This window comes from Haliotis rufescens, unplaced genomic scaffold (genome assembly GCF_023055435.1).
Source record: "Haliotis rufescens isolate VD_foot unplaced genomic scaffold, xgHalRufe1.0.p SCAF_16, whole genome shotgun sequence".
Classification (NCBI taxonomy): Eukaryota; Metazoa; Mollusca; class Gastropoda; order Lepetellida; family Haliotidae; genus Haliotis; species Haliotis rufescens.
Window position 1 is genome coordinate 32,406,619 of NW_025963846.1, and position 27,304 is coordinate 32,433,922.

The 27,304-nt window shown below is 42.1% G+C and overlaps 1 protein-coding gene across 2 annotated transcripts in view; it reads left to right on the forward strand.

Moving 5' to 3' along the window:
• LOC124118959 (protein Wnt-5a-like) overlaps positions 1-27,304 on the forward strand; it is a 236,103-nt gene that overhangs the window by 176,329 nt on the left and 32,470 nt on the right. For both annotated transcript variants that reach the window (XM_046481297.2, XM_046481296.2), the window contains one exon: positions 14,551-14,843. In XM_046481297.2, the coding sequence (XP_046337253.1) occupies positions 14,551-14,843 (293 nt within the window). The remainder of the gene's footprint in view (positions 1-14,550; positions 14,844-27,304) is intronic.

Below are 27,304 nucleotides of genomic sequence, written 5' to 3' on the forward strand. Positions count from 1 at the left end.
TCGTCACCAGGGTCCCACCCGTCAACTCCCGCTCTGCCTCTCGTCACTGTACCCCACCCGTCAACTCCCGCTTTGTCTCTCGTCACTGTACCCCACCCGTCAACTCCCGCTTTGTCTCTCGTCACCAGGGTCCCACCCGTCAACTCCCGCTTTGCCTCTCGTCACTGGACACCGCCGCCTCCATCTACCCACATTTATCATGGAACATATGATTGTGAAATGTTGATCGCCTGTTTAGCCCGCTCGAATATCCTGGCACCACCAGCATTGTACTGTAGCTGTAAATTACCCCAGCACCAGACCAAAGGTCGTTAGTTGGGCATAAACTAGTATTTGCAAATGTGTCGGGATAAAACCACTCAAGGGGGATGTTTATGAGAATAGGTAATCTTCCCACAAACATTGCAACTAAAAACGAGACTAGTACACACGGCTGTTAGTATGACAAGGCTGTTTCAGCATAGTAGACTCCAGTCACCGTCCCTGTAAATATAGGACCTTGAAACCTCGGACATTCTCAGTGGTACCTTGGAGATAGCAGTAGCGTTCACATTCCACTCTCGCCTGTTGTAGCATTTCACCTGTAGACGTAGGACCACGGGCTAGCCAATAGGAAAGTCTGAAAACATAAGTTTGTAGTAGGAATTTCTCTAACTACAATGATGTTTGTTGTGTTACTTACATGACATACCTCTGTTTACGTAAGACCCTGTGTAAAATATGTATGTTCCGTATCGAATACAAATAATAGCATTTAGTGCGCAGACATTTTTAGAACAATGGTAAAATGACGATCATGACTCTTAGTTTCCGTCTATTTGACACCCCGTGACAACATTATACATATATGTCTAAACCTCTTGTAGCTTATATATATATATATACTTTAGACATTATATATATCTATCTATAACTATCTATAACTATAGGATAAGATAAGATAAGATAATATTTATTGCAGAAATGTTCCATTACGGGACAGATGCAATTTTAAAAGACAAGACATTATGATTCATATATACATATATACAGACATACATAATTTACATTCCTGTAGACACATACAAAAGCAAAACAATCAATATTATATATTTGAATATATTATCATACATAAAATGTCAGCAGTTGATTATGAAGGAGTATTTATTGTTTGAAATGATAGATATGGAAACAAATGCAGTTGATATTGACTGCTTCATTATTTGACAGGATGTACTGAAATAATTTGTCTTCATGACGGTGGACATTTACATTTACATTTTGTCTGGATAATTTTTCAAAGAGTATATTTATTTCTTGAGTGTGTTTAATACAGTGAAGTAAGTAGTGTTTTTCGTCATCAATGGTTGAACATGTAGAGAATAGCCTCTGATGTAGTGGGGTTGGTGGCTTTGTATGTCTTCCAAGTTCAATATTTAATTTATGGTTACTTAATCTTAGTTTAGAAAAGTGCACTCGATATTTTCTTACTTTACAGTGACTGAGATAGGGTTCTACTTTTATTTAATTTTTAACTATTCTGTATGTCCTAAGTTTGTTTCCAGTGCCTCTTGTTGCATTTACATCTTGAAGAGATTCTTTGAAGAGGGAGTTGAATTTAGATTTGATTGTCTCTTTGAATATTGGTGATAGGAAAGATGAAGTACTCAAATTGTGTTTTCCTAAGAATAGATTGAGCTGGTAAACCCATCCCAATCGTTTTTTCACCAAATATGTACTTTCTGTAAAAGCGGACATATATTACAAGAGGCTGAGGCATATCTATATATCTTGGTATATATCAGGTCGAGCGAAACTTAGAGTTATGACCGACATGTTAAGAGTCATGACTCATCCAGTAGATGTATGTATGGCCATAGGTTCCAAACATTAATTAGCTCTTTGCACCGTGTTCACGACTCGTCCGCTCAGTAGACACGGGCTGTATTTCAAACAAGTTTTGACATAGCAGTTTGAGACACGAGGGGAAGTTTATTCCCAGATTGCGAGCACGTCTGTCAGTATTCCTCACACTGCCGGACTGCGCCCGAGTGCCTCTGCCTCCCCCTTGTGTTGGGTTGCTCAGTCAGCAGAGAGCAGGGACGCATAGGAGGTACGGAGAATCTCCGGGGTCACATTCGCAAAGCTTTTACAAGGCACTCTTCATTAGTAAACCCACATTTCAAAATAATGGTGTCATTAAACATCAGCTTAACCTTTCTTTCCTTCCCATAATCTTATGCCTCATTCACGTCTCGTAAATGACAACAGTCTTTAACCGAAGCGTACTTGATCGGCTAGTTGCGGAGTGACGGGTATTGACACCCGCATCCTTGATTTATAAGTGTCTTCAAGTATGTTAAGAACACCTTAGACATTGGCGAGTGTGCTGCTGCATACATAGACTTGTTGCCGGTTTCGGGACTGTTTTGCGACATCTAGAGGCCAGCAAGTTGTTGTCATACGATACGTTGGAAGTCGACCTCTGTCTGCCTGTTTACCGCAAACCAGGCCGTGTCCTGTCCATACTGCCGCTACACAATAGCGTATTGTCGTTATACGAATCCCCGTCACACAGTAAATATTTCCATTTCTGGGAGGCCGACATAGAACGAGCGACGGTGCATAGAAACACGTGCAGATCATGGCATATGACATGTTTAAAGTTTGACACAATTGTGGAATAACAAACCTGTACAAAAAAAATGGCACAAGATACGAAGAAAACATATTGGTACCATGGACAGTTAATTCCAAAACACGCCTACACGTGTGTCACGAAGGTATAATAGGCATTGTCAGCACCTGAGATTTATAGAACTTTAAAATAACTTGTGTTTGAGACATCCGTGACGTCAATGGCAGATACGTGACACGGAACTGTTCTGTGGCTATGTCGGCAACCTTTAGACAATCTTCCTAAGCTATGCCCTTACAATACACACCAAGCACTAACTCAGTAAAGTTAACTGGAGGTCAAGAATGTTATATTTCCATAACAGGATACGACGGTCCTTAAAACACATCCCAGGGCGACATCTTAACGCCAATTAAACACATTTCAGACAATCACATCGCTCCAAGATCATGGACGCCCTCCCAACAAGAGCCGTTCACGGAGTTTTCAATCACTCTTTGCGTGGACCACATACCGGTGAAAGCTGACGAGACATTCACACCTTTCGTTCAAAATCACTATCCTTCACAGTTTGTTCTCGACCTTCCGATGAATTCAGTGTTAGAGAAAGACTCAACTTCGAGACCTTTGCTTCCTCCCGAGGGCGATTTCGCGTTTACTATTCACTTGTAGGGAGACCTAAGCTTTTAATACTGTTTGCTTTACGCCTATAGACGCTTTAGAGATTGTTTGCGGGAAATTAGACTCTCCTGGTCGCTTTCATTCAATCTTCGAGAACGAAAGGAAGAAAAGGGTTAGCCAGAGGGAATATCATTTGCGAAATGCCACTTTACTTTGTCCTAGTCATTTCTGATGTTGCTGGCTTGTTTAAAGGGTATTCATTAAATATCCAAAATATCTAAACATTTGACTTGGTTATGAACTTGCTTCGTTAGGTCGTCTGAAGGCGGTGGGTCGGGTAATTGAGCTGAAAGCAGTTGGAAGGAAAATATTGCTTTCAACATTGCTTGATGTTTACACTGTCTCTAACAAGACTCAGGTGGTAAAGTAGGAACCAACTCTTTGTACCTGATTAACTTGGGATGGCTGCGTCATTTGAACTTGAAGGACTTCATCCCGCCCTCTGTCAGGTAATAAGTTACCACGAGAGGAGGATAATATTCAGCAAATGTTTATGTTTAAAAAAAGGTCAATATTCTCTTCCAATAGTGAATTTAGTAAATTCGTTACAGTGGCGGAACAGAATAGCTGAAGCGTCATGATGAAAAAAACGGTTGATACAATAACTCGCCCCAGGTAATAAGAGGCTCCCTTTATTCCTTTGTCAGTCAACCACATTCCCAGAGCGGCATAGGCCCAATAGTTGGAGAAATAAACAACTGTTAACCCGTGGAGACACGGCTTTGCCGTCAAAACACCAGTAAAAACATTTGCAATACATTGCGGAAAATGAGCTACAAAATTTCCACTAATAGATTTATTGGAGACTTCTCGGTCTTTTTGTTTTCCTAATATACAAAGTCGCTCATCGCGGAGAGTTGCGTTGAGTAATAATGGTCTAACCTGTGCCCCGCGAGATGTTCCTCTAGGCCTCTGAGCGCCTAACGGGGATGATAAAGGTTGGTTTACGACCAGCGTCGTGTAGCGTGACGGCATCGGGAGACGCTGATGCTGAAGCCGGCAGATACAGGCTTCAGAGCCCTATTACTAACAACGTGCAATGTCTTGACTTTTCACCTATGTTTAGGATGATTGTTTCAGTGTTTTTTAATTTAATGGCTGCATAAAAACACAAACTTAAAATTTAGCTGAACAACCTGTGTGCATCATGGATTTCACGTCGTGTGGTCATTAAGAAACAGGTTGAATATGTTTTTAAAGATGAAGGAAGGGCGTCAGACGTGTATACATCAGCTGTGGAGGATGGATGTAGTTTCAGTTGATGCTGCACCGTCAGCCGAATGTTTCACAATGCCAAAATCTTACAACTTATATCGATCTAGAGTTCTGAACATTCCGCTGATGACGAGCATGTGTTTTAGCGGACGATATGTCAATTTAGATGTGTTTCAATGACTTGGTAACCTCCAGGTGACGTTATTGTCCAACTGTAGAATGAATACATTCAACTCTGTTATTGTATTCAAGGCCACTGGCCCACATACTAAGGTATATATTTTTACAGTTGGCAATAGGCAATAGAGGTACATATAATTAAAACGTTGAAATAGCGTTGTTAATTAAACAGGTGATTCACTTAATAATGTTGGTTTACAGAACTTCATGGGGTGAACTACAACGGAGGTTCGGCTTTCACACATTAAAATACGAAAAGATTTAAATGTACACTTTCCAATATATTTTTTGATATATAATAATTTTTTTTATTTCATTAAATAATGGACATGTTAATATGACATGAAAATCATCTTCAATCAAATTCTAATCACTAAATTCAGTCTTCTTCGGGAACATTTTGCCAACGACCCATACCTATTTGTAACCCCTCCCAACCAGTTTCTAGTTTAGCTTAGTATCTTCTGTTGTCCAAGGTATTTTTATAAAAAAAATAATGTTTTCTTGTTTTAGATACATTTTGTAATGTGAATATTTTTTTATATCTCGTGCTTACATTTATCCCTACTTGCCATTCCTGACAGGTTACATTTCTTTATCTCAATTTTAGTTCATTTGAAAAGAATTTAACATCTCCGACATCTTGATATACCCAAGCCAACCCAACATTACAAATAATTGTTTAACAATTGTCGCCAAAGAATATCTGTTTTGAGAATCTAAGAGATAGATGTAAAATGTCATAGGCTTTTTTGGAAAGACAGTAATTTGGCATATGAATAAGTAATAACCAATATTTTATACATCTAATAAATGATTAATTGAACAATGGATTATCTTCCACTTTTGCCAATAGCCATAACATTTGGCTTACGTTGTGACACGGACCTATATATACAAGTATATATACCTATATACCTATATACCTATATATACAAGTCCGTGGTTGTGATAAGCCGAAACTACTTTACATGCTGAAAAGTGTGTTCTTTCTGGTCCATTATATCTTTGACAACCCCACAGTTCAGATCCATACAGAAGAATAGGTTATATCTTCATGTCAAATATCGTGAAATACATGTCTTAGGTTAAACGTCCGATCGATGCTGTTCAATGTTCGAAAAGTTTATAGAGTGTTCTTTTTGCCTCTTACACTTGTGCTTTCAATTGAGTTTTGCATATTTAGATTTGAGCTGAAAATAACCCCAAAATATCTATGTTGAGAAACAACTTCAATATTTTCTAAAAACAACTAAGTATTTTGTTTTGTTTTTTAAAGATGTATAGATAGTTTTCACTTGTCGCTGTATGATTTTAAGGTATTCCGATACTTCTGAAGTCCAAGTACATTATCTGAAAGAGATATAATATTATTTAAAAAAAGTAATATCAACTGCTATATGTAGCTAGGATCTCCTTCCCAACCAGTTCATTTACTAGTTCATTAATATAAAGAGAGAAAAAGCTGGACTGAGGATACAGCCTTGTCTTACTGCAGTTGTACATTTAAACTCTTCACTAAGTAAGTTATCACTTTTTACTTTACATTTTACGCTGTCGTATATTGAGCGTATTGCTTGTGATCTCCTGCCTCATCAACCCAGTTTTGCATGCAGTGTCATAACACGGCTCTTATCGACTGAATCAAACGCGTTCTTAAAATCAAGAAAGGCCACATAAACTCTTCCCGTGTGTTTAAATAAATATTTTGGGATAAAAGCATTTAAATACAAATTTGTTGTCTGGTGTAGAAGATCCTGATCGAAAACCAGCTTGTTCCTCTGATATCTTTCTATAATTTCCAACCCATGACAAAAGTCTTTCACTTAACACAGACTTATATAACTTGATCAAAACGCTCATCAATGTAATATCTTCATAACTATCTGAATTCGTTACATCTTCGCCTTAAAATAATGGTAGACTTATTCCAAATGGCAATTGGTTTTCGAAAATCTGCTTGAACAATATCGTCCAATACTCTACCAAATACTGCTTACCTTCCTTGAATCATTAATTGATCAGTTGATCATTGCCTGGATCTTACCCAGCTTTCAATTTGTCATTTTCAATAGTTTCGTCACGACTAGTGATTGAATTACCCCTCTCTATGACGTCGTTCATTTCTTCACACACTATTTCTTCATTTACTGGATGTTCCGCGTACAGGGCGCTGCGTGTACCATGACTCGAGTAAAATAGCACTTGAAGCTTCTTTGCATTCTTGTATTTGTTTAAGTTTCCTCCAAAATGTTGGTAAATCCTAACATAATATTTAATCCAAATATTTGACTGTTTTGGGTTTATTATCTTCTCGTTTCTTTCTTCTTATTACCTTTTACTTATTTCTAGCGTTCTTGAAAAGGTCGTAGTTGTTTGTTGAGCTGTTACTTTTACGTTTCCGTAGCACACGTCTCTCTTCCCTGCTAGCTGGTCGGCAGCATTTACCTGTCTTGTTAATGCCATCAAAATGGTAATACGAGTAATCTCTAGATTTTACCCGCGTATCACAGAACGTATCTATTGATTTGTGAACTTTTGAATGATCATGTTTTTCGCCGTTTCTAATTTGCCTGAAACCTCTTCTGAAACAAGATTCCCTACAAAGACATCTTTCTTTTCGACATTCCATATCAATTTAATGTTTTTGTGTGTGTTTCTTTCTCAAATACATGTGTATTCCAATACAAGTGGAAGATGGTGTGATTCCGACCTGTCATCAATAATAACGTCTTTGATAAAATATGTAGCTTTAGTTCATTTATTGCAAGAATCAACTAAGCTTGCACCCATGTTTCAAACAGAAAAGTCAAATGATCTTTTCATGGGGTCTCACCCAAAACGACCATGTACAACATAGCGACCAAGTGTACTACACATATCAATTAATGATTTCCCACACCCATTTATGGTGTTATCCGATTGTCTGTCTAGCATTTTACTATCTGTATAACATCATTCCTATAACAAGAGTTTGCATCATAAGAAAAGGTGTAATTGTCTTTCAGCGTATCAGTTCTCGTATTAAAATCACCCCAATAAAAAATATAGGATAAAATACACGGCTTTAGACTTTGAGTTGTCTGGAGCTGCTTGTGTCTAGCTACTTGCCTGTGTCTAGCTACTTGACTGTGTCTAGCTACTTGCCTGTGTCTAGCTACTTGTCTGTATTTAGCTACTTGCCTGTGTTTAGCTACATGCCTGTGTCTAGCTACTTGTCTGTATTTAGCTACTTGCCTGTGTTTAGCTACATGCCTGTGTCTAGCTACTTGTCTGTATTTAGCTACTTGCCTGTGTTTAGCTACTTGCCTGTGTCTAGCTACTTGCCTGTGCATACTCCCTGTGCCACAGTGTCAGGTGCACGGCCTCGTCACCTGTGTGCCTGATTATACAAATGCCGTGCACAGACATGACGCCCCCACCGTCTTGCCAGACGTTGTCGATATCGCGTCTGTCATCACTTACAGGCTGGAGAGCCGTGTTTTGGCCAATGCCGTCTACATAAGGCAGAGATAGTCCCTGTTTACAATGCCCCTCTCTTTGCATAGCGTTCCCTGAATCCTCTTGTTGGCGTCCCAGCATTGAAAACAGCTGGTACAGTGATAAACCGTGCATGGATGCGAGCCGACGTCAGGCGCGGTGCATGCACGTCACTTTCAGTGCGATACAGAAGCGAGGGGGGCAAGTGGACTTGGAGGATAATGGGAATATGGTTTAATCGTTCTTTACTGCTGGTGCATGTCATATTATACGTAATTCGTTAAACAGGTGCCCCTGCTGGAGGACGATGATGTAACGTCGAGGAGAAGTTAACGATGATGGCGGTGTAGGTTTTCTACGTGACGTAATCCCTACGGCCTTGACCTTAATCATGCGTGGAGAGAATTCCTAGTTTACGACTGCCTTGGCTGATTGAATTAACGTTGAAACGCCGAGTACGTCTCTTGTTCAGATGTTAACCTTGATTTTAACACCCCCACCCAAACCTACTTGACGCCATTTTAAATGACCTTGATCATTCGTTCGTTAGGAATTACGGTTTTATGTCTTTGACCGTGGTTGACGTTCATCTACCTAACGTCGGGCTGGAGTTACGGCGACGTTAGTGCCACCGGATATGTCTGAAGGGAATACACCGATACAGCCCATCACTCCCTTCATTAGGAGTGGATATATCGACACATGCTGTCTCGAAGTAGTGTCCACGGGGATCTTGATGCGTTTTGGTTCCAGGGAGGGCAGCCAATATATTACAGTCAATTATTGATTCTAGAAATATATGGCAAGTCAAATAATGATGATTGTCTTGAAACTCTCTCCAACAGAGCCCCAGGGGACTTGGCGAGTAAGTGAGTGAATATTAGTAGAATAGGTCTTCACCAACCCATGCTTGGCGTACAAGACGACTATCCTTGTCGTAAGAGGCGACTAACGGAATCGAGTGGTCAGGCTCGCTGACTTGATGCATGTCATCGTATACCATATGCTTGGATCGATGCTCATTATGTCAATCATTGGATTGTCTAGTCCAGACTGGATTATTTACAAACCGCCGTCACGTAGCTGGAATATTGCTGAGTGCGGCGTTAAACAACAAACAAACAAAACAAACAAAATTTGACGCTGCATCAGCAATTACGCGGTTATCCAGGGCCATCAATAAGTTGAGTTTTCGTCCTACTGGCCTCGTGATATAGGAAATCTTTGTGAGGATTAACTCTTATACAGTCGTTCAGCGCCACTCAAAGGTTTTGTTTTACTTTGACCCTTTTGCTTCTTCGTATTAGAGGCAGTCACCCTCTAGGTGATGAGATCATTTCTTGACATTAATTCGCTGTACATATCCCGACTGAACATTGGTATAATCAAACGTTGCATGAGAAATATATTTCGTTCCGTTAAGTGCGTGCTACCAGAATGAGAAGCTAGGATTTGCTTTAATATTGAATACTGACCCTGATTTGACCCCTGAAGGTCAAGGACGCTGTGGTTATTGAAATATTTGATAGTGTTATTGGCAAAATGTCAGTGCACGGGTTTCAATGAATGGATGTCGAGGGGAGAAATTTATTGATATTGTCGGCAGTGTATGCGACCGCAATGCTTATGTCCCCATACGTGCGTGAGCTTAAGGCGGATTAAGTTTCACAATAGTTAATGCTCAGTTTGCTTTCTGAGACTAGTTATGCAGAAGTAGTGAGACGTTTGTGGAGGCCTCAGACTAGTTATGCAGAAATGGTGAGACGTTTGTGGAGGTGATGTTGCACATTTTAATGCATGGTTTAATCGGATATTGCACAAATGCTGGCCTTAGCCACACAGCCGACACACAGCCGACACACAACCGACACACAGCCGACACACAACCGACTCACAACCGACTCACAGACGACACACAACCGACACATAGCCGACACACAGCCGACACACACAGTTCATACTTATCCGAGACTGCTCTTACTTTCGTAAGTGGAGCGTAAGTTAAAATGTGCATTCTTTCAAAGTGTATGAAGTTTATGGTGAGTAGATTTAAATGCCATGTAAAAGTAGCAAAATGATATCTACTATTATCTACAATCTGGTGGACAATGGGATATAGTCTCTCGTTAATAACAGGCATTATATCGGCTGAATGGATATAAGCAGTGGTATGTTCACGACCCGCAGAGCAGCCAGTCGGCCTGAATATACCATCGGATAGACAGGACGAAAACATTCATTTGGCACTCCTCTTGCGTGCCACATTTAAGCCATTGTTAATATAATTGTACGCTTAACCGTGAAAGGAAACGCAATATTAAACTACTTTACAATTGTACATCGGGATAATTATGGGTTTAGGATACACCTAAGCCCTGCTGAAAGGAAAATGATATATATCATCACTTTGTGATAGCGTATGATCGCGCTACTCTGCAAGACGGGCTGCTTGTGGAAGGTCTGCCTGCTTTGGCAGGGTTAGGTTTCTTCTCCACCTTCAGACCAGGTAAACACACATCCATCATGGAATAACGTCAGTTGTCCAGTAGCTCAAACCTATTTTTGAGTTGTTCCGTACAGTTCAACCCTATTTTTGAGTTGTTCAGTACAGTTCAACCCTATTTTTGAGTTGTCCAGTACAGTTCAACCCTATTTTTGAGTTGTCCAGTACAGCTCAAACCTATCTTTGAGTTGTCCAGTACAGTTCAACCCTATTTTTGAGTTGTCCAGTACAGCTCAAACCTATCTTTGAGTTGTCCAGTACAGCTCAAACCTATCTTTGAGTTGTCCAGTACAGCTCAAACCTATCTTTGAGTTGTCCAGTACAGTTCAAACCTATCTTTGAGTTGTACAGTACAGCTCAAACCTATCTTTGAGTTGTCCAGTACAGCTCAAACCTATCTTTGAGTTGTCCAGTACAGTTCAAACCTATCTTTGAGTTGTACAGTACAGCTCAAACCTATCTTTGAGTTGTCCAGTACAGCTCAAACCTATCTTTGAGTTGTCCAGTACAGCTCAAACCTATCTTTGAGTTGTCCAGTACAGCTCAAACCTATCTTTGAGTTGTCCAGTACAGCTCAAACCTATCTTTGAGTTGTCCAGTACAGTTCAAACCTATCTTTGAGTTGTACAGTACAGCTCAAACCTATCTTTGAGTTGTCCAGTACAGCTCAAACCTATCTTTGAGTTGTCCAGTACAGCTCAAACCTATCTTTGAGTTGTCCAGTACAGTTCAAACCTATCTTTGAGTTGTACAGTACAGCTCAAACCTATCTTTGAGTTGTCCAGTACAGCTCAAACCTATCTTTGAGTTGTCCAGTACAGTTCAAACCTATCTTTGAGTTGTACAGTACAGCTCAAACCTATCTTTGAGTTGTCCAGTACAGCTCAAACCTATCTTTGAGTTGTCCAGTACAGCTCAAACCTATCTTTGAGTTGTCCAGTACAGCTCAAACCTATCTTTGAGTTGTACAGTACAGTTCAACCCTATCTTTGAGTTGTACAGTACAGTTCAACCCTATCTTTGAGTTGTACAGTACAGCTCAAACCTATCTTTGAGTTGTCCAGTACAGCTCAAACCTATCTTTGAGTTGTCCAGTACAGTTCAAACCTATCTTTGAGTTGTACAGTACAGCTCAAACCTATCTTTGAGTTGTCCAGTACAGCTCAAACCTATCTTTGAGTTGTCCAGTACAGCTCAAACCTATCTTTGAGTTGTCCAGTACAGCTCAAACCTATCTTTGAGTTGTACAGTACAGTTCAACCCTATCTTTGAGTTGTACAGTACAGTTCAACCCTATCTTTGAGTTGTTCAGTATGGCTGAAACCTATCTTTGAGTTGTTCAGTACAGCTCAAACCTATCTTTGAGTTGTCCAGTACAGCTCAAACCTATCTTTGAGTTGTCCAGTACAGTTCAAACCTATCTTTGAGTTGTACAGTACAGCTCAAACCTATCTTTGAGTTGTCCAGTACAGCTCAAACCTATCTTTGAGTTGTCCAGTACAGCTCAAACCTATCTTTGAGTTGTCCAGTACAGCTCAAACCTATCTTTGAGTTGTACAGTACAGTTCAACCCTATCTTTGAGTTGTACAGTACAGTTCAACCCTATCTTTGAGTTGTACAGTACAGTTCAACCCTATCTTTGAGTTGTTCAGTATGGCTGAAACCTATCTTTGAGTTGTTCAGTACAGCTCAAACCTATCTTTGAGTTGTCCAGTACAGCTCAAACCTATCTTTGAGTTGTCCAGTACAGTTCAAACCTATCTTTGAGTTGTACAGTACAGCTCAAACCTATCTTTGAGTTGTCCAGTACAGCTCAAACCTATCTTTGAGTTGTCCAGTACAGCTCAAACCTATCTTTGAGTTGTCCAGTACAGCTCAAACCTATCTTTGAGTTGTACAGTACAGTTCAACCCTATCTTTGAGTTGTACAGTACAGTTCAACCCTATCTTTGAGTTGTTCAGTATGGCTGAAACCTATCTTTGAGTTGTTCAGTACAGCTCAAACCTATCTTTGAGTTGTCCAGTACAGCTCAAACCTATCTTTGAGTTGTCCAGTACAGTTCAAACCTATCTTTGAGTTGTACAGTACAGCTCAAACCTATCTTTGAGTTGTCCAGTACAGCTCAAACCTATCTTTGAGTTGTCCAGTACAGCTCAAACCTATCTTTGAGTTGTCCAGTACAGCTCAAACCTATCTTTGAGTTGTACAGTACAGTTCAACCCTATCTTTGAGTTGTACAGTACAGTTCAACCCTATCTTTGAGTTGTACAGTACAGCTCAAACCTATCTTTGAGTTGTCCAGTACAGCTCAAACCTATCTTTGAGTTGTCCAGTACAGTTCAAACCTATCTTTGAGTTGTACAGTACAGCTCAAACCTATCTTTGAGTTGTCCAGTACAGCTCAAACCTATCTTTGAGTTGTCCAGTACAGCTCAAACCTATCTTTGAGTTGTCCAGTACAGCTCAAACCTATCTTTGAGTTGTACAGTACAGTTCAACCCTATCTTTGAGTTGTACAGTACAGTTCAACCCTATCTTTGAGTTGTTCAGTATGGCTGAAACCTATCTTTGAGTTGTTCAGTATGGCTGAAACCTATCTTTGAGTTGTTCAGTATGGCTGAAACCCTAAGATGGTACTTTTTGTTACACTGCCTGGCGTTCGGCATTAAGGAGATAAAACAAGGCCTCAGTATACCGTGTTTGAGTGGGGTATGCGTGTTAAACGGCGATATGGTATCGAATTAGTACATGTACCGCACGCACGCACGCACAACACTCACACACAACCCCCCAACTAACGGGATCGATGCGCATGATGTCAATCACTGGATACTCTGGTTGAGACTCGATTATTTACAGACCGCCGTCAAAAAGCTGGGATATGCTGAATCCGGGGTTAAACAACAAACAAACAAAATGAAATCATTCTGTGTGCGGACTTACAAGAGAAGCAACTAAACAGATGGTCAAGTTGACACTTTTCTAGGACACACAGACACACTGGTCAAAGAGTTGCCAGTCATTAAGTGACAAGCGGCCTCTTCCAACCGTGACGTGGCCGCAAGGATGACGATGACACGTGGTCGTCACACGGCTACATCAGAAGTTCTATCTCTCAGCTATATAAACATAAAACACCAACATCAGCGAATGACCAGTTTTCATTATCCGCCCAAACAGATTCCATTGAGGACAAAAGGCACAAAAGCAGTGAACATTGCATGAATAGATCACTGCAAATCAGTCCTGCCAAACTTGCACAAGTCTCTAAGGCAATAATTATTAATTTAAGTCATAATTTCTAAATTGTGTAAACAATAAGAACAAGATGTCCCTATAAGAGACTGGAGTCCACACATCTAGACTTGCCTATTAGGCGGAGAGAATTACTACACATCCAAGGGCATTTCATTTAGTACAGCCTTGGAGCAAGGCTAGTCCTGCCTCAGGTTATCTTCCTTCCATCACGTTACTAGTAGCTCATACCGATATTAGAGTAGGGTGCCCATATTAGGCCATAATGTCGATCTTAGACAATAGTACCTATGTTAGAAAATAGTGCCCATATAAGTTATGCAGGGACCGAATAATTAAGTCGCCATATTTAATGCTTTGTAACAATGCGGCTGTTCTCAAGGTTATACCACGTGGTTACTGACCAGATGATTATTAATTGTGTTATGTATATTATTTATCAGATGACTATTTTGTGTGATATGTATAATATTCATCAGATTACTATTTTGTGTGATATGTATAATATTCATCAGATGATTATTTGGTGTGATATGTAAAATATTAATCAGATGATTATTTGGTGTAATATGTACAATATTCATTCGATGACTATTTAGTGTGATATATTGTTTCAGCCAGCAGAGAAGCGGCATTTACGCACGCAATATCCGCTGCCGGTGTCGTCCACGCTGTCAGCAGGTCGTGCAGGGAGGGGGAACTGGCAAGTTGTGGTTGTAGCCGGGCCAGGAGGCCAAAAGACTTGAATCGAGATTGGATTTGGGGTGGCTGTGGAGACAATATAGAATATGGCTATAGATTCGCTAAAGCCTTCGTTGATGTGCGCGAGAAGGAGAAGAATCATCCTCGGCATTCTAGGGACCTAGCCCGGATGATAATGAATTTGCATAATAATGAGGCGGGGAGAAAGGTAAGGATAATTACTTGTCTGTTCGTAGTTGAGTAATTAGCAACATTGTTGTTTTTCGAGTTAAAGATTATTATCTGTCTGTTCGTTGTTGAGTAATTAGCTACATTGTTATTTGTCGAGTTACAGATTATCTGTCTGTACGTAGTTGAGTAATAAGCAAAACACTGTTATTTGTGGAGTTACAGATTATCTGTCTGTACGTAGTCGGGTAATTAGCAACATTGTTGTTTTAGAGTTACAGATTACCTGTCTGTACATTGTCGGGTAATGAGCAACATTGTTGTTTTTAGAGTTACAGATTATCTGTCTGTACGTTGTCGGGTAATTAGCAACATTGTTGTTTTTAGAGTTACAGATTATCTGTCTGTACGTTGTCGGGTAATAAGCAACATTGTTGTTTTTAGAGTTACAGATTATCTGTCTGTACGTAGTCGGGTAATTAGCAACACTGTTATTTGTGGAGTTACAGATTATCTGTCTGTACGTTGTCGGGTGATTAGCAATACGGCAGGAGAATAGATATATTTGTCGAAGGTCATCATAAAGGGTTGAGATGTAGGGTATTTCTGTACTTCCTCCACGTCATATGCACGTGGTTTGACAAGAACGGCAATGGAGCTCACAGGGCGCAACAGTGTTCTCATTTAATTATTTCAACATATACGTGAGATTCTAAAACATAAAGTAAGAATCACACGAGGATCTATGCGCGGCGGCGGCGGCCAAATACCCCGGGGCTGAGTCAGCCGGAATGGTTTCCACATCTTATAGCAGCACCCAGGCACTCACGCTGGCTCTCAAGTGATTTTAAATGTAATTGAAGTAAATTGACTTACATGTAATTTGAAAATCACTTTCTGGAAAATTAAACTTTGAGTTATCTCATTAAGAACTTTACTTCTATGGGCTGCTGAACCGGAGTTCACCTTGTTTGAAGCCGTAACCACGGGGGGAGGCAGAACGGCACTACACCGGCGGTGCCAGGACATTATTGGAACCTACTTTTTTCTTTGTTTTTCTGCATCTCTGACATTCGAGGAACACGTGTTGTAGTGCGCCTCCTGATCCCGCCGGGGGAGCCTTCCCTATAGCCATGGCGAATTTACGAATACTTATCCCATTTGGAAACAAATCGTTGTCATGTGTAGATCTGTAAATTGGAGCAGTGAAAGGCTATAAATGTGTAGTAAGTGCCGAAATTGAGACTAGATGAGCCAAAGCCCATTGAAAAGTTGGAATGCTGAAACGAAACGTCCTTCTTTAAGTATATATTATCTACGACCCCATAAAAAGTAAATCAAGACGCAGAAGAAGGAGGAACAGAATTACTTGTGGAAATGATAGCAATCGCATTTCTCGCTGTTTTATGTGGAAAACAGAGCGGCATTTTGCCCCGTGGGGAAATTCAGATTTCTTTGCCAGCCCGTGGAGAGGTCCATGGACTGAAATCTAAGATGTCGGGCGAGAGGTAGCGGCGACAGTTTTTAAATGTGTTTTCCTCATCACTGTTTACCCCTAAACTTTGAGTGTTGTGTGCTACGGTTGTGATAGTTTCGCAATATATACAGATTTATTACGTGGAAAGTAAATAAGCAAACTTCCAATTGGGGGTTGTTTTGCCACTGGCAAATATCCCTCCGCCGCGGTGCTAGACCCGCCGTCTGATCGGCAATACGTCGGAGGGTAATGAAGCTGAAGACTAGCAAAGCGGGAAATATCTCTCGAAACCTGTTGCTGCTTTTCTTGACAGCTCGACTCGGTTTTCCATTAAGCAACACCTCCCCCACCCCCACCACCGTCCCCACCCCCACCCCCACCCCCACCCCCACCCCCTTGTGTGATCAACTGCCTTGTGATTTATTGGGAAGTGAAAATTGTTGCTCGACCATAGTAGAGTAGACCGTCGAATTTCTCTCATACCAAACACATCAAAGTTGAATAATCTCTGTCCGCGAAAGTCTTGATCTTCATACAAAGGGTATTGTTATTTGAATAGGTTTTAAGTGGAGAGGAGAAATCGGAATATATTTGCAGTCAGTAATTTGTTCCCGTGTGTTAGTACAATGATGGTGTTGACAGACGATGTTAACTTAAGCGCCGATCCTTTGAAGAATGCGGATTCGACAAATTTATTGTCAGGGAGGGACAAGGAATTGATTAAATGCAGGTGTCTAGCTTGGGAAATATACAGTATACTTTCAATCGGGGTTCCCTGGTACGACACTGACGTCCCCGAGACCATACCTATCCTCCCACCAACCGCGGCAAGATCACTGATGTCACTGTTACAGCCCCCAGACAGCCGTCTGATACAACCCCAGACAGCAATGTTACAGCCCCCAGACGGTGTCATTTACAACCCAGGACAGCCGTCAGTTACAGCCCCCAGACAGCCGTCAGTTACAGCCCCCAGACAGCCGTCAGTTACAGCCCCAGACAGCCGTCAGTTACAACCCCATGACAACCCTCAGTTACAGCCCCCAGACAGCCGTCAGTTACAGTCATCCGTTACAGCTCCGAGACAGCCCTCAGTTACAGCCCCCAGACAGCCGTCAGTTACAGTCACCCGTTACAGCTCCGAGACAGCCCTCAGGTACAACCCCAGACAGCCCTCAGTTACAGTCTCCAGACAGCCCTCAGTTACAGCTCCGAGACAGCCCTCAGTTACAGCCCCAGACAGCCGTCAGTTACAGTCACCCGTTACATCTCCGAGACAACCCTCAGTTACAACCCCATGACAACCCTCAGTTACAGCCCCCAGACAGCCGTCAGTTACAGCCCCCAGACAGCCGTCAGTTACAGTCACCCGTTACAGCTCCGAGACAGCCCTCAGTTACAGCCCCCAGACAGCCGTCAGTTACAGTCACCCGTTACAGCTCCGAGACAGCCCTCAGTTACAGCCCCCAGACAGCCGTCAGTTACAGTCACCCGTTACAGCTCCGAGACAACCCTCAGTTACAACCCCATGACAACCCTCAGTTACAGCCCCCAGACAGCCGTCTGTTACAGCCCCAGACAGCCGTCTGTTACAGTCACCAGATACAGCCCCCAGACAACCCTCAGTTACAACCCCAGACAGCCGTCAGTTACAGCCCTAGACAGCCATCAGTTACAGCCCCAGACAGCCGTCTGTTACAGCCCCAGACAGCCGTCTGTTACAGCCCCAGACAGCCACCAGTTACAGCTCCCAGACAACCCTCAGTTACAGCCCCAGACAGCCACCAGTTACAGCTCCCAGACAACCCTCAGTTACAGCCCCCAGACAGCCCCCTGACAGCCCCCTGACAGCCCCCAGTTGTGTAGTGTTGCAGGGTGGGGGGTACCAGCCGGACTACAAATACTTCTTGACACATTGGTCCTATTGTATAGCATGTCCTTAATAAAATGGACACTGGATAATCACGATCAGCCCAAGTCGAATTCAGCAACCATATCAATGTCCTTGTTTTCGCGCATCTCGCCGAGGAAGCGTTTCATTAGCGGCACGTGTTCCTCTGTGTGATTTATGGTTGACTTGTGGAAGCTGTGTATGAGGTATGACATGGGCTGCAGTGTTCACATGCCAGATACGTACTTCAGTCTTAATGTAGGATATTCATCATCGCGTATCCACCTCACTCCAGAATCCTGCCTAGAAATGTAAAAAACCTCGATATGCTAATTACGTATTTGAAGAGAATATTCATGTTTAAGAACAGCCTTATATGTGGATATTGAATGTGATTTATTATCATATTACTTTTTTTTAATTTAGGTCATGGCCATTTAGCCAGAAGCAATTTGGGTTCTGAGATAGGATCGTTCTCCTGTTGAGGACTTGTGTAATGGCTTTTTGCAAATCATTAATCGGTCAAACCCGCGTGCTATATTACAGCAATCAGCAAATGTTCATTGCCATGACAACACTGACGTCACATGGCAAGCTTTCATTAAAATGAAAAGTATCATTTCTTGAAGGTAAACCTACTAAATAGTTGCCGTGCTAATGTGGTTATGGAAGAATGTTCGAAATGGAACTGGGTACCGTTATGTTACTAGAGATATCACCACCTGCTGTTTAAGTGGCTTCTAATCAAATACCTGTCTGTAGGCCTTATTAAGTACACCGTGTCTGTCCGCCTGGAACCTCTAGCGTGGTACCATGAACACTCTGCTGTACTGTATGCTTGTAAACCCGTGAAGATCCGAGTAGGAATAAGTCCTCGGCAACACAAGTCATGCTTGCTGTAGGCGACTATGCTTGTCGTATGAGGCAACTAACGGGATCGGGTGGTCAGGCTCGCTGACTCGGTTGATGCATGTCATCGTATCCCTATTGCGTGGATGTGATCATGTCACTCACTGGATTGTCTGGTCCAGACTCGATTATTGACAGACCGCCGTCATATAGCTGGAATATTGCTGAGTATGTGACATCACACTTGGCTATACTGTATGCTTGTGACATCACACTCGGCTATTCTGTATGCTTTTGACATCACACTCGGCTATACTGTATGCTTGTGACATCACACTCGGCAATTCTGTATGCTTGTGACATCACACTCGGCTATACTGTATGCTTGTGACATCACACTCGGCTTTTCTGTATGCTTGTGACATCACACTCGGCTATTCTGTATGCTTGTGACATCACAATCGGCTATTCTGTAAGCTTGTGACATCACACTCGGCTTTTCTGTATGCTTGTGACATCACACTCGGCTTTTCTGTATGCTTGTGACATCACACTCGGCTATTCTGTAAGCTTGTGACATCACACTCGGCTATTCTGTATGCTTGTGACATTACTCACAGATGGTGCAACATGAAACACATGAATAGACAACTCATAAGGATGTTGTCAGCAGTTTCCTAGAAGTAGGATACATGATGCTGTCTCAGCCGATTGCTGCAACAGTTCGCGAAGTCGTCATTGCGATATTCACGGCACACAGGAACACTGCCATGAACACTCTACTATTGACAGGAAATAGTATCCCTTCCAGCCACAGACAATGGTCTCTCTTCCAGCCACAGACAATGGTCTCTCTTCTAGGCACAGGAAATGGTATCCCTTCGGGCCACAGACAGTGGACTCTCATCTAGTCACAGACAATGGTCTCTCTTCTAGTCACAGACAATGATCTCTCTTCTAGCCACAGACAATGGTCTGACTTCTAGCCACAGACAAAGGTCTGACTTCTAGCCACAGACAATGATATACTTCTATCTACGGACATTGGTCTGACTTCTCGCCATAGACAAAGGTCTGACTTCTCGCCACAGACAATGATATGCTTCTATCCACAGACAAAGGTCTGACTTCTAGCCACAGACAATGGTCTCGCTTTGGTCCGTGCCAGACTCTATCACTGCGGGCGTCAGAAGCCTCAAGTAGAAGGAAAGTCACTACAGTTTATCTCAATATTTTGTAAATATTTGTGAAGGACGCCAGTCGGTAGAGGGCCTGCATCTACATCTCTCATGCAAGGCATTGGGCCGCATCTGTAAAGTGTCACCCAGTCAAGACGAACACGTACTGTATATCACCCTCTTGATGATGGCCCGCTCTTCATCTCTCACTGGAGATGGTTTTGCAACCAGCTTGCGCCATACTCTACCTGTTCTGAGTAGCACACATGGCGGGAGTTAAGTGAAATACACACATTGCTTATTTCAAACGTCTCACACTTGAAGCGAGTTTAGAATTCTTCTCTGTCTCACAAATGAAAGAAACATACCAGCGCGTGTTCTGATAAAGACCCCCATACAGAAACTGGGCGATGCATCTTACGTGTTAGGGATGGCATTATTTGTAACAGTATTCCTCCCCGTATCATGATGACCATTCTCAACCAAGGTCAAGGTCACTGGTTACAGAGTTACGAACTTGACTTTCGATATCCTCCGACAAGACATCATCATCTAGGGCGGATCTGGACTCAAACGTGGGCATGGAGCGTGTTACAGGTACCAAGCTTATGTGACAAGAGAGGACCAAACTATTGCAAGTTTACATCATTCTGATTTGTTGATATGAAAGGGATGCGAAGGTCAATGTTTTCATGCTTTGACACAATGTACATCAAGGCCAGTTACAACAAGCTTCTGAATCGGCGTCCGCCACACGCGTTAACCAGAGCTGTTACATTCACAGGGAGCCAAGGTGGTTTTGTTACATTCACTGGGAGGTTGGGTGGTTCTGTTACATTCACTGGGAGGCTGGGCAGTTCTGTTACATTCCCTGGGAGGCTGGGTGGTTCTGTTACATTCACTGGGAGGCTGGGTGGTTCTGTTACATTCACTGGGAGGCTGGGTGGTTCTGTTACATTCACAAGGAGCCTGGGTGTTTCTGTTACATTCCCTGGGAGGCTGGGTGGTTCTGTTACATTCACAAGGAGCCTGGGTGGTTCTCTTACATTCACTGGGAGGTTGGGTGTTTCTGTTACATTCACTGGGAGGCTGGGCAGTTCTGTTACATTCCCTGGGAGGCTGGGTGGTTCTGTTACATTCACTGGGAGGCTGGGTGGTTCTGTTACATTCACTGGAAGGCTGGGTGTTTCTGTTACATTCCCTGGGAGGCTGGGTGGTTCTGTTACATTCACAGGGAGACTGGGTGGTTTTGTTACATTCACTGGGAGCCTGGGTGGTTCTGTTACATTCACAAGGAGCCTGGGTGGTTCTGTTACATTCACAAGGAGCCTGGGTGGTTCTGTTACATTGACTGGGAGCCTGGGTGGTTCTGTTACATTCCCTGGGAGGCTGGGTGGTTCTGTTACATTCCCTGGGAGGCTGGGTGGTTCTGTTACATTGACTGGGAGGCTGGATGGTTCTGTTACATTCACAGGGAGGCTGGGTGGTTCTGTTACTTTCACTGGGAGGCTGGGTGGTTCTGTTACATTGACTGGGAGGCTGGATGGTTCTGTTACATTCACAGGGAGGCTGGGTGGTTCTGTTACATTCACTGGGAGGCTGGGTGGTTCTGTTACATTGACTGGGAGGCTGGATGGTTATGTTAAACTGCGACGACGTCATATATGAACTCCTGAAGACTATTAATGGAAGCAAACATAAAAATTTCTACTTCCGCCGGAAATCTACAACAGCGAGACTGTTACAATCCATGCCTTATTCGGTCATATTCACTGTTTATTAAAGCACAATTCAGACATGTGACCCTTGTTACAAGCTGCTTGACTTCTGTCCGTTTACAAATCAAGTTCACGAACAGAAACACAAACTGAAATAATCCCAGTACAAACTGTGGGCTGCCCGACATGACAAGCAATCTGTATCTCCTTTCAGTTGTAAGACCCCAATTTAGAATTGACTGACAGTTAAGAGATAGGCCTGTAACCAGACGAGTTCTTCCACCATAATAAACCCCGCATATCTGATAACATCACCCCTCCGTAGTTTATGTTGCGGGATGTCCTTCGAATAGTCTGACAACACATACAGTGGTGCTTAAACCATACAACAATACTTAAACCATGAAGTAATACTTAAATCATACAGTGATGCTTAAACCACGAAGTGATACTTAAATCATACAGTGATGCTTAAACCACGAAGTGATACTGAAATCATACAGTTGTGCTTAAACCAACATGTAGTGATTCTTAAATTATGAAGTCATACTTAAACCATACAGTGATACATAAACCATTAAGTAATACTTGAACCATACAGTGGGGCTTACACCTCAAAGTAATACTTAAATCATACGGTGGTGCTTAAATCATACAGCGCTATTTAAACCATTTTACGAATTAAACCTGACTGTAATATTTTAATTATAGAGAAGGACATTGCTTTATATGTTTCATCACACCACATATTCCATTTCACTTCAGCAGACATTTTTTAACAACCAACCAAATTTATGAAGCAAAATTAAACCAATATAAACTTTATCAGTGAATGTGTAAGAGACCGACAAGGAAAGCAGTTGCCGCTAGAGAGGTGACGTGGCTTCGACTATTTCTCGTGTAGGGTGGACTGCAATATTGGTTTACCTCGGAGGGGCAAGATGTTCCCCCCTCGCCCCGCGACATTTACTTCAGTAGGTAATTTGGGTTTCTTCCTCAACATATGTGAGGTATTCTCTAAAGTCATTATCATGTAATTACCGCAAGTAGGCGTGTGCCCGGCCAAGTCAACTGCCGCTGGAAAATAGGAAACGTTGACATTGGACAGTGATGAGGAGTTAGTTATACCGGACACCCAGTAATATCGGACACCTCGTAAAGCCGGACACCCTGTAATGCCGGATAACTATAATACCGGACGCCCTGTAATGCAAAACACCTAATGCTGGACACCCTGTAATGCCAGACACCCTATCATGCCGGACACCTTGTAATGTCGGACATCCTGTACTACCAGACACCCTGCAATACCAGACACCCTGTAATACCAGACACCCTGTAATACCAGACACCCTGTAATGTATATCTTAAAGTATAACCATGATATAGCAATTACTTCCTTCCAGGGACGACCATGGGACGGGGTGTTTATAATAGGTATATGTGTTTGTTCTGGTACTATATCTCTATAAACTGTTCTGGGCTTATATCTCTATAAACTGTTCTGGTACTATATCTCTATAAACTGTTCTGGGCTTATATCTCTATAAACTGTTCTGGTACTATATCTCTACAAACTGTTAGTGGTGCACAAACCCACGACGTTGTCACGACGTAACTGAACATATCGTCATTATACACAGAAGTATTCAGTGGTCATTTGTCAAACCTTCTCCAAATACCAGCGTATTTTCAAGTCAGTTTAGACACTTTTGGAAACTGTCATGTATCAGCGTCCTTCCACATCACCCCCCCTGTGTCCATACCTGCAGTGTTCATCCATGTTATCTGTGATTGTGTTGTCTCGGTATTTACGGGCGATGTCATCACACTTTCCCTCCTGTCTAGCTTCGGCTTGGAGGTATTTATAGCCTGAGATGCTTCCCTCCCGCCGTCAGTGGAAAGGTTCAATAACCTTTGCCGTGATACACAACTGTCCCGTGTGTCAGGAGTGTCCTCTGCGATCACAGTCCCAGTTCTCCTCCTGATGTGATAATTGTTGCTTTCTAGTATATTCAACCTCTCCTCGCCGTAAACAATAAGTTTGACCTGAAACTATTGACCTGAATAATTGATCGTAAATGATCTGTAAAAAGTTTTATTTCTTTCCAATATACATGCTTGCCGTAAAAGGCGACTATGTTTGTATTAGGAAAGACTTGCGGGATCGCGTGGTCAGGCTCACTGACTTGGTTGGTGCATGTCATCATATCCCAACTGCGTGGATCGATGCTCGTGATGTCAATCACTGGATTGTCTGGTCCAGATTCGAGTATCAACAGACCGCCGTCATACAGCTGGAATGTTGCGGCGTTAAACAACAAACAAACCAACAAACCAATCTTTCCAAGTTCGCGTTACGTGGTCGCTGGTGGGGGGTAGAAGATGGCAGCCCATTCAATGTCTCTAGTGACTTGATGTCGGGACATGACGCTGTCATACATCACCTCCCTACCCAGCAAGATGACAGTACTTCACTTGGGGTGATGCGGTGGCGGTGTGTGGTGAGGCATTGTGTGATGTTTTGTATGTATTGATAAGCCGGGAAACGTTATATTTACACAGGATCCATTCATTTTCGTTAGCATGCGCCACAATAGCAGCACTGCGCACGGCATGCAGCGATCACAGGGTACAGACTTGGCGGGAGAGATGAGCCTTGCAACGTCTCGCAACGTGAAATAGACAGGACAAGTTTAGCCTCCACGTGTAACATATTCCATGCAGCTACTGCTGCACAAGAGAAGACGCTTGCTCGATAGCGAGTTGAATTCAGGACTGGGACAGTACGGAAATGATTTTCCTGCGATCGAAGCGGTTAAGTGATCCACCTGCCCAAACGCTCACTCAACACGTCTTTACTGTGAACGCCTGTGGAGAAGGGATCGATGGCACCTCAGGTGCTACACAGTCTTTACACATCACATCTTGGCAGTTGTGGTCATTTGTAGGTTCATGTCGTTAGATAACTGTCAGGCAGATTAACCGGTAATAGTTGCTCCTGAAGCTTTGTAACTAAGATTAACGGGTAGTCATTGCAAGAGAGAACTGCCACATTCGACCACACCAAAGGGCGTGTGCAAGCGCCAGCCGCATACTTAGCGTGTCAGGTACTTGCACCTTACGTCGAGCGAGGAGAGGTCGCACACTGGCAGTGGACTTCAAAGAGGCCGTTACCTGCAGTGGAAGGTGTATTATGTACTGGTTGTAGTCGGGGCGGTTGTATAATAGTAATTACTGTACAATTCGTATCAACCTTTCCCCATGAATTATTTCCTCTGACTGCGTTCATATATACATGCCTATGCGAGGGCGCGGAACCGCACGAGGGACGTCACAAAGTTGTTGTTTGTGATAACGTTTTGATGGGTCCACATTGTGTCACGCTACACATAAGCGCGACACAGTCAGGAAGACGCCACAAGCGCCACACATTAAGGGTGACGCCAAAATCGCGACACAGTCAGGGTGACGCCACAAGCGCCACATTCACGATGACGCTACAAGCGCCACATACAAGGAGAATCAAGAATCAAGAATTTTTTTTTTTTTTTTTTTTTTTTTTTTTTTTATTGTACGGAACACCCTCGTAGGGCAGGGTACAAACTAACTACATATGGAATAAATATAGCTATCAACATGAGAGGTATATATACATAATGTACATTATATATATAAATATTACATATTATTTCATTCATAGTGTATAAACATTTATATATATATATCATGAGGTGGCTGGCAGCGTGTACTTTAATGATGCTGATACTGTACAGATAAGACATAATAATCATAAGGTCATATCTTGATGTTGTCTATAAGAGAGGTTCTTTTAATAAACATGTCGGAGATAGTTTGTGAAACATATTTTGCACTTTCAGGACAGGGGTTCAGGATATTTGCTAGGATTTTATTATCATTTTGGCAGATTTGGAGGCCTAGTGTTCGAAGAAGTATCTGCCTTTCGTTCTGATAATTTGGACAGTACAAAAGGAAGTGTTTCTCATCTTCTATCTTATTTAGGTTACATAATTTACATATTCTCTGGTCGACAGGCGTGTTAGTGTATCGGCCTCTTTCAATCTCCAGATTATGGCAACTGAGTCTTAGTTTGGTTAAAGCTAATCTATGATCTTTACATTTTACAGCTGAAACATACTTCTTAAGTTCAAATTTATCTTTAATAAGTCCTAGATGCCTAAGTTTGTGGGAGTTATCAGTGTTTACTTGGTCACTTTCAATGAGAAATATATTTCTAAATTTTGTTTGAAGAGCTTCATAGAATTTTGAGCAAGGGGCATTTTCACTGTTGGATTTGGGAAGTAGGTGTGCCATCATATATTTGATCGAGGATGTCCAGGATATTTTTCGTGAGGCCAAGAGAATATCCTCCTGGTATGCATCGAATAAGAGCCTGTCACCTTCCAAGCCTCTCAGGCGCTGGTAATATCTAAACATGGACATATATATTTGTAAAGTAAGAGGGTACATTCCTAATTCACTGAGGCATCCAATATTACTCGACTTTTTTGGTACTCCTAGAATCTGTTTTGCTATTTTGATAGTGATCTCATTACATAGTTGTTTTGACCAGTTATGATACATTTCATGTGAGGGTCTTAGAAGACTGCAGCCCCATACCTCGGCTCCATATGACGCAATGGGTACAATTAAGACATTATACAAGCGAATGAGAATGTCTGCTGGGAGATCAGAAGTTGATTTCAGTGAACTTTTGATCTTATACCATGCTCGCATGGCCTTTCCTCTCAGTGTATTGACAGCGTCCTTAAAAGATCCAGTCCTCATTAGTACTACTCCAAGATAGGAGTAGGAGTCCACTACCTCAACGATTTGATGGCCCAATTTAAATTGAAGTTTATGTTCTTTTGAGGAGCCCCCAAATACAATTATTTTAGTTTTGGATAAGTTAACTTTAAGTTTCCAATGTTCAGTGAAGGTCTGTAGGCTGTTAAGACTGTTTTTCAGACCACGAGCAGAGCATGAAAATAGTACAAGGTCATCAGCAAATAGTAAGTGGGTTAGGGTCTTATCATTTAGTAGGGGGGCATTGTTAGAATTGTCTGACATGAGGTAATCCTGTAGGTCATTTACGTAGATACTGAAGAGGGTAGGGCTGCAGACACATCCTTGCTTGACACCAATATTAGAACAAATTGGGGTACTGGAGCCTTCTTGAGTTTTCACAGCATAATAGAGTGTAGAGTATATATTATCAAGTAGATTATAGATTTTCCCATTTATGTTGTTATTTAGTAGCTTGTGTCTTAGACCATTTCTCCACACAGTGTCAAAAGCTTTACTAAAATCAACAAAGCAAGCATACAATTTCTTCTTAGACTTCTTATATTTCTGAATCAGAGTCCG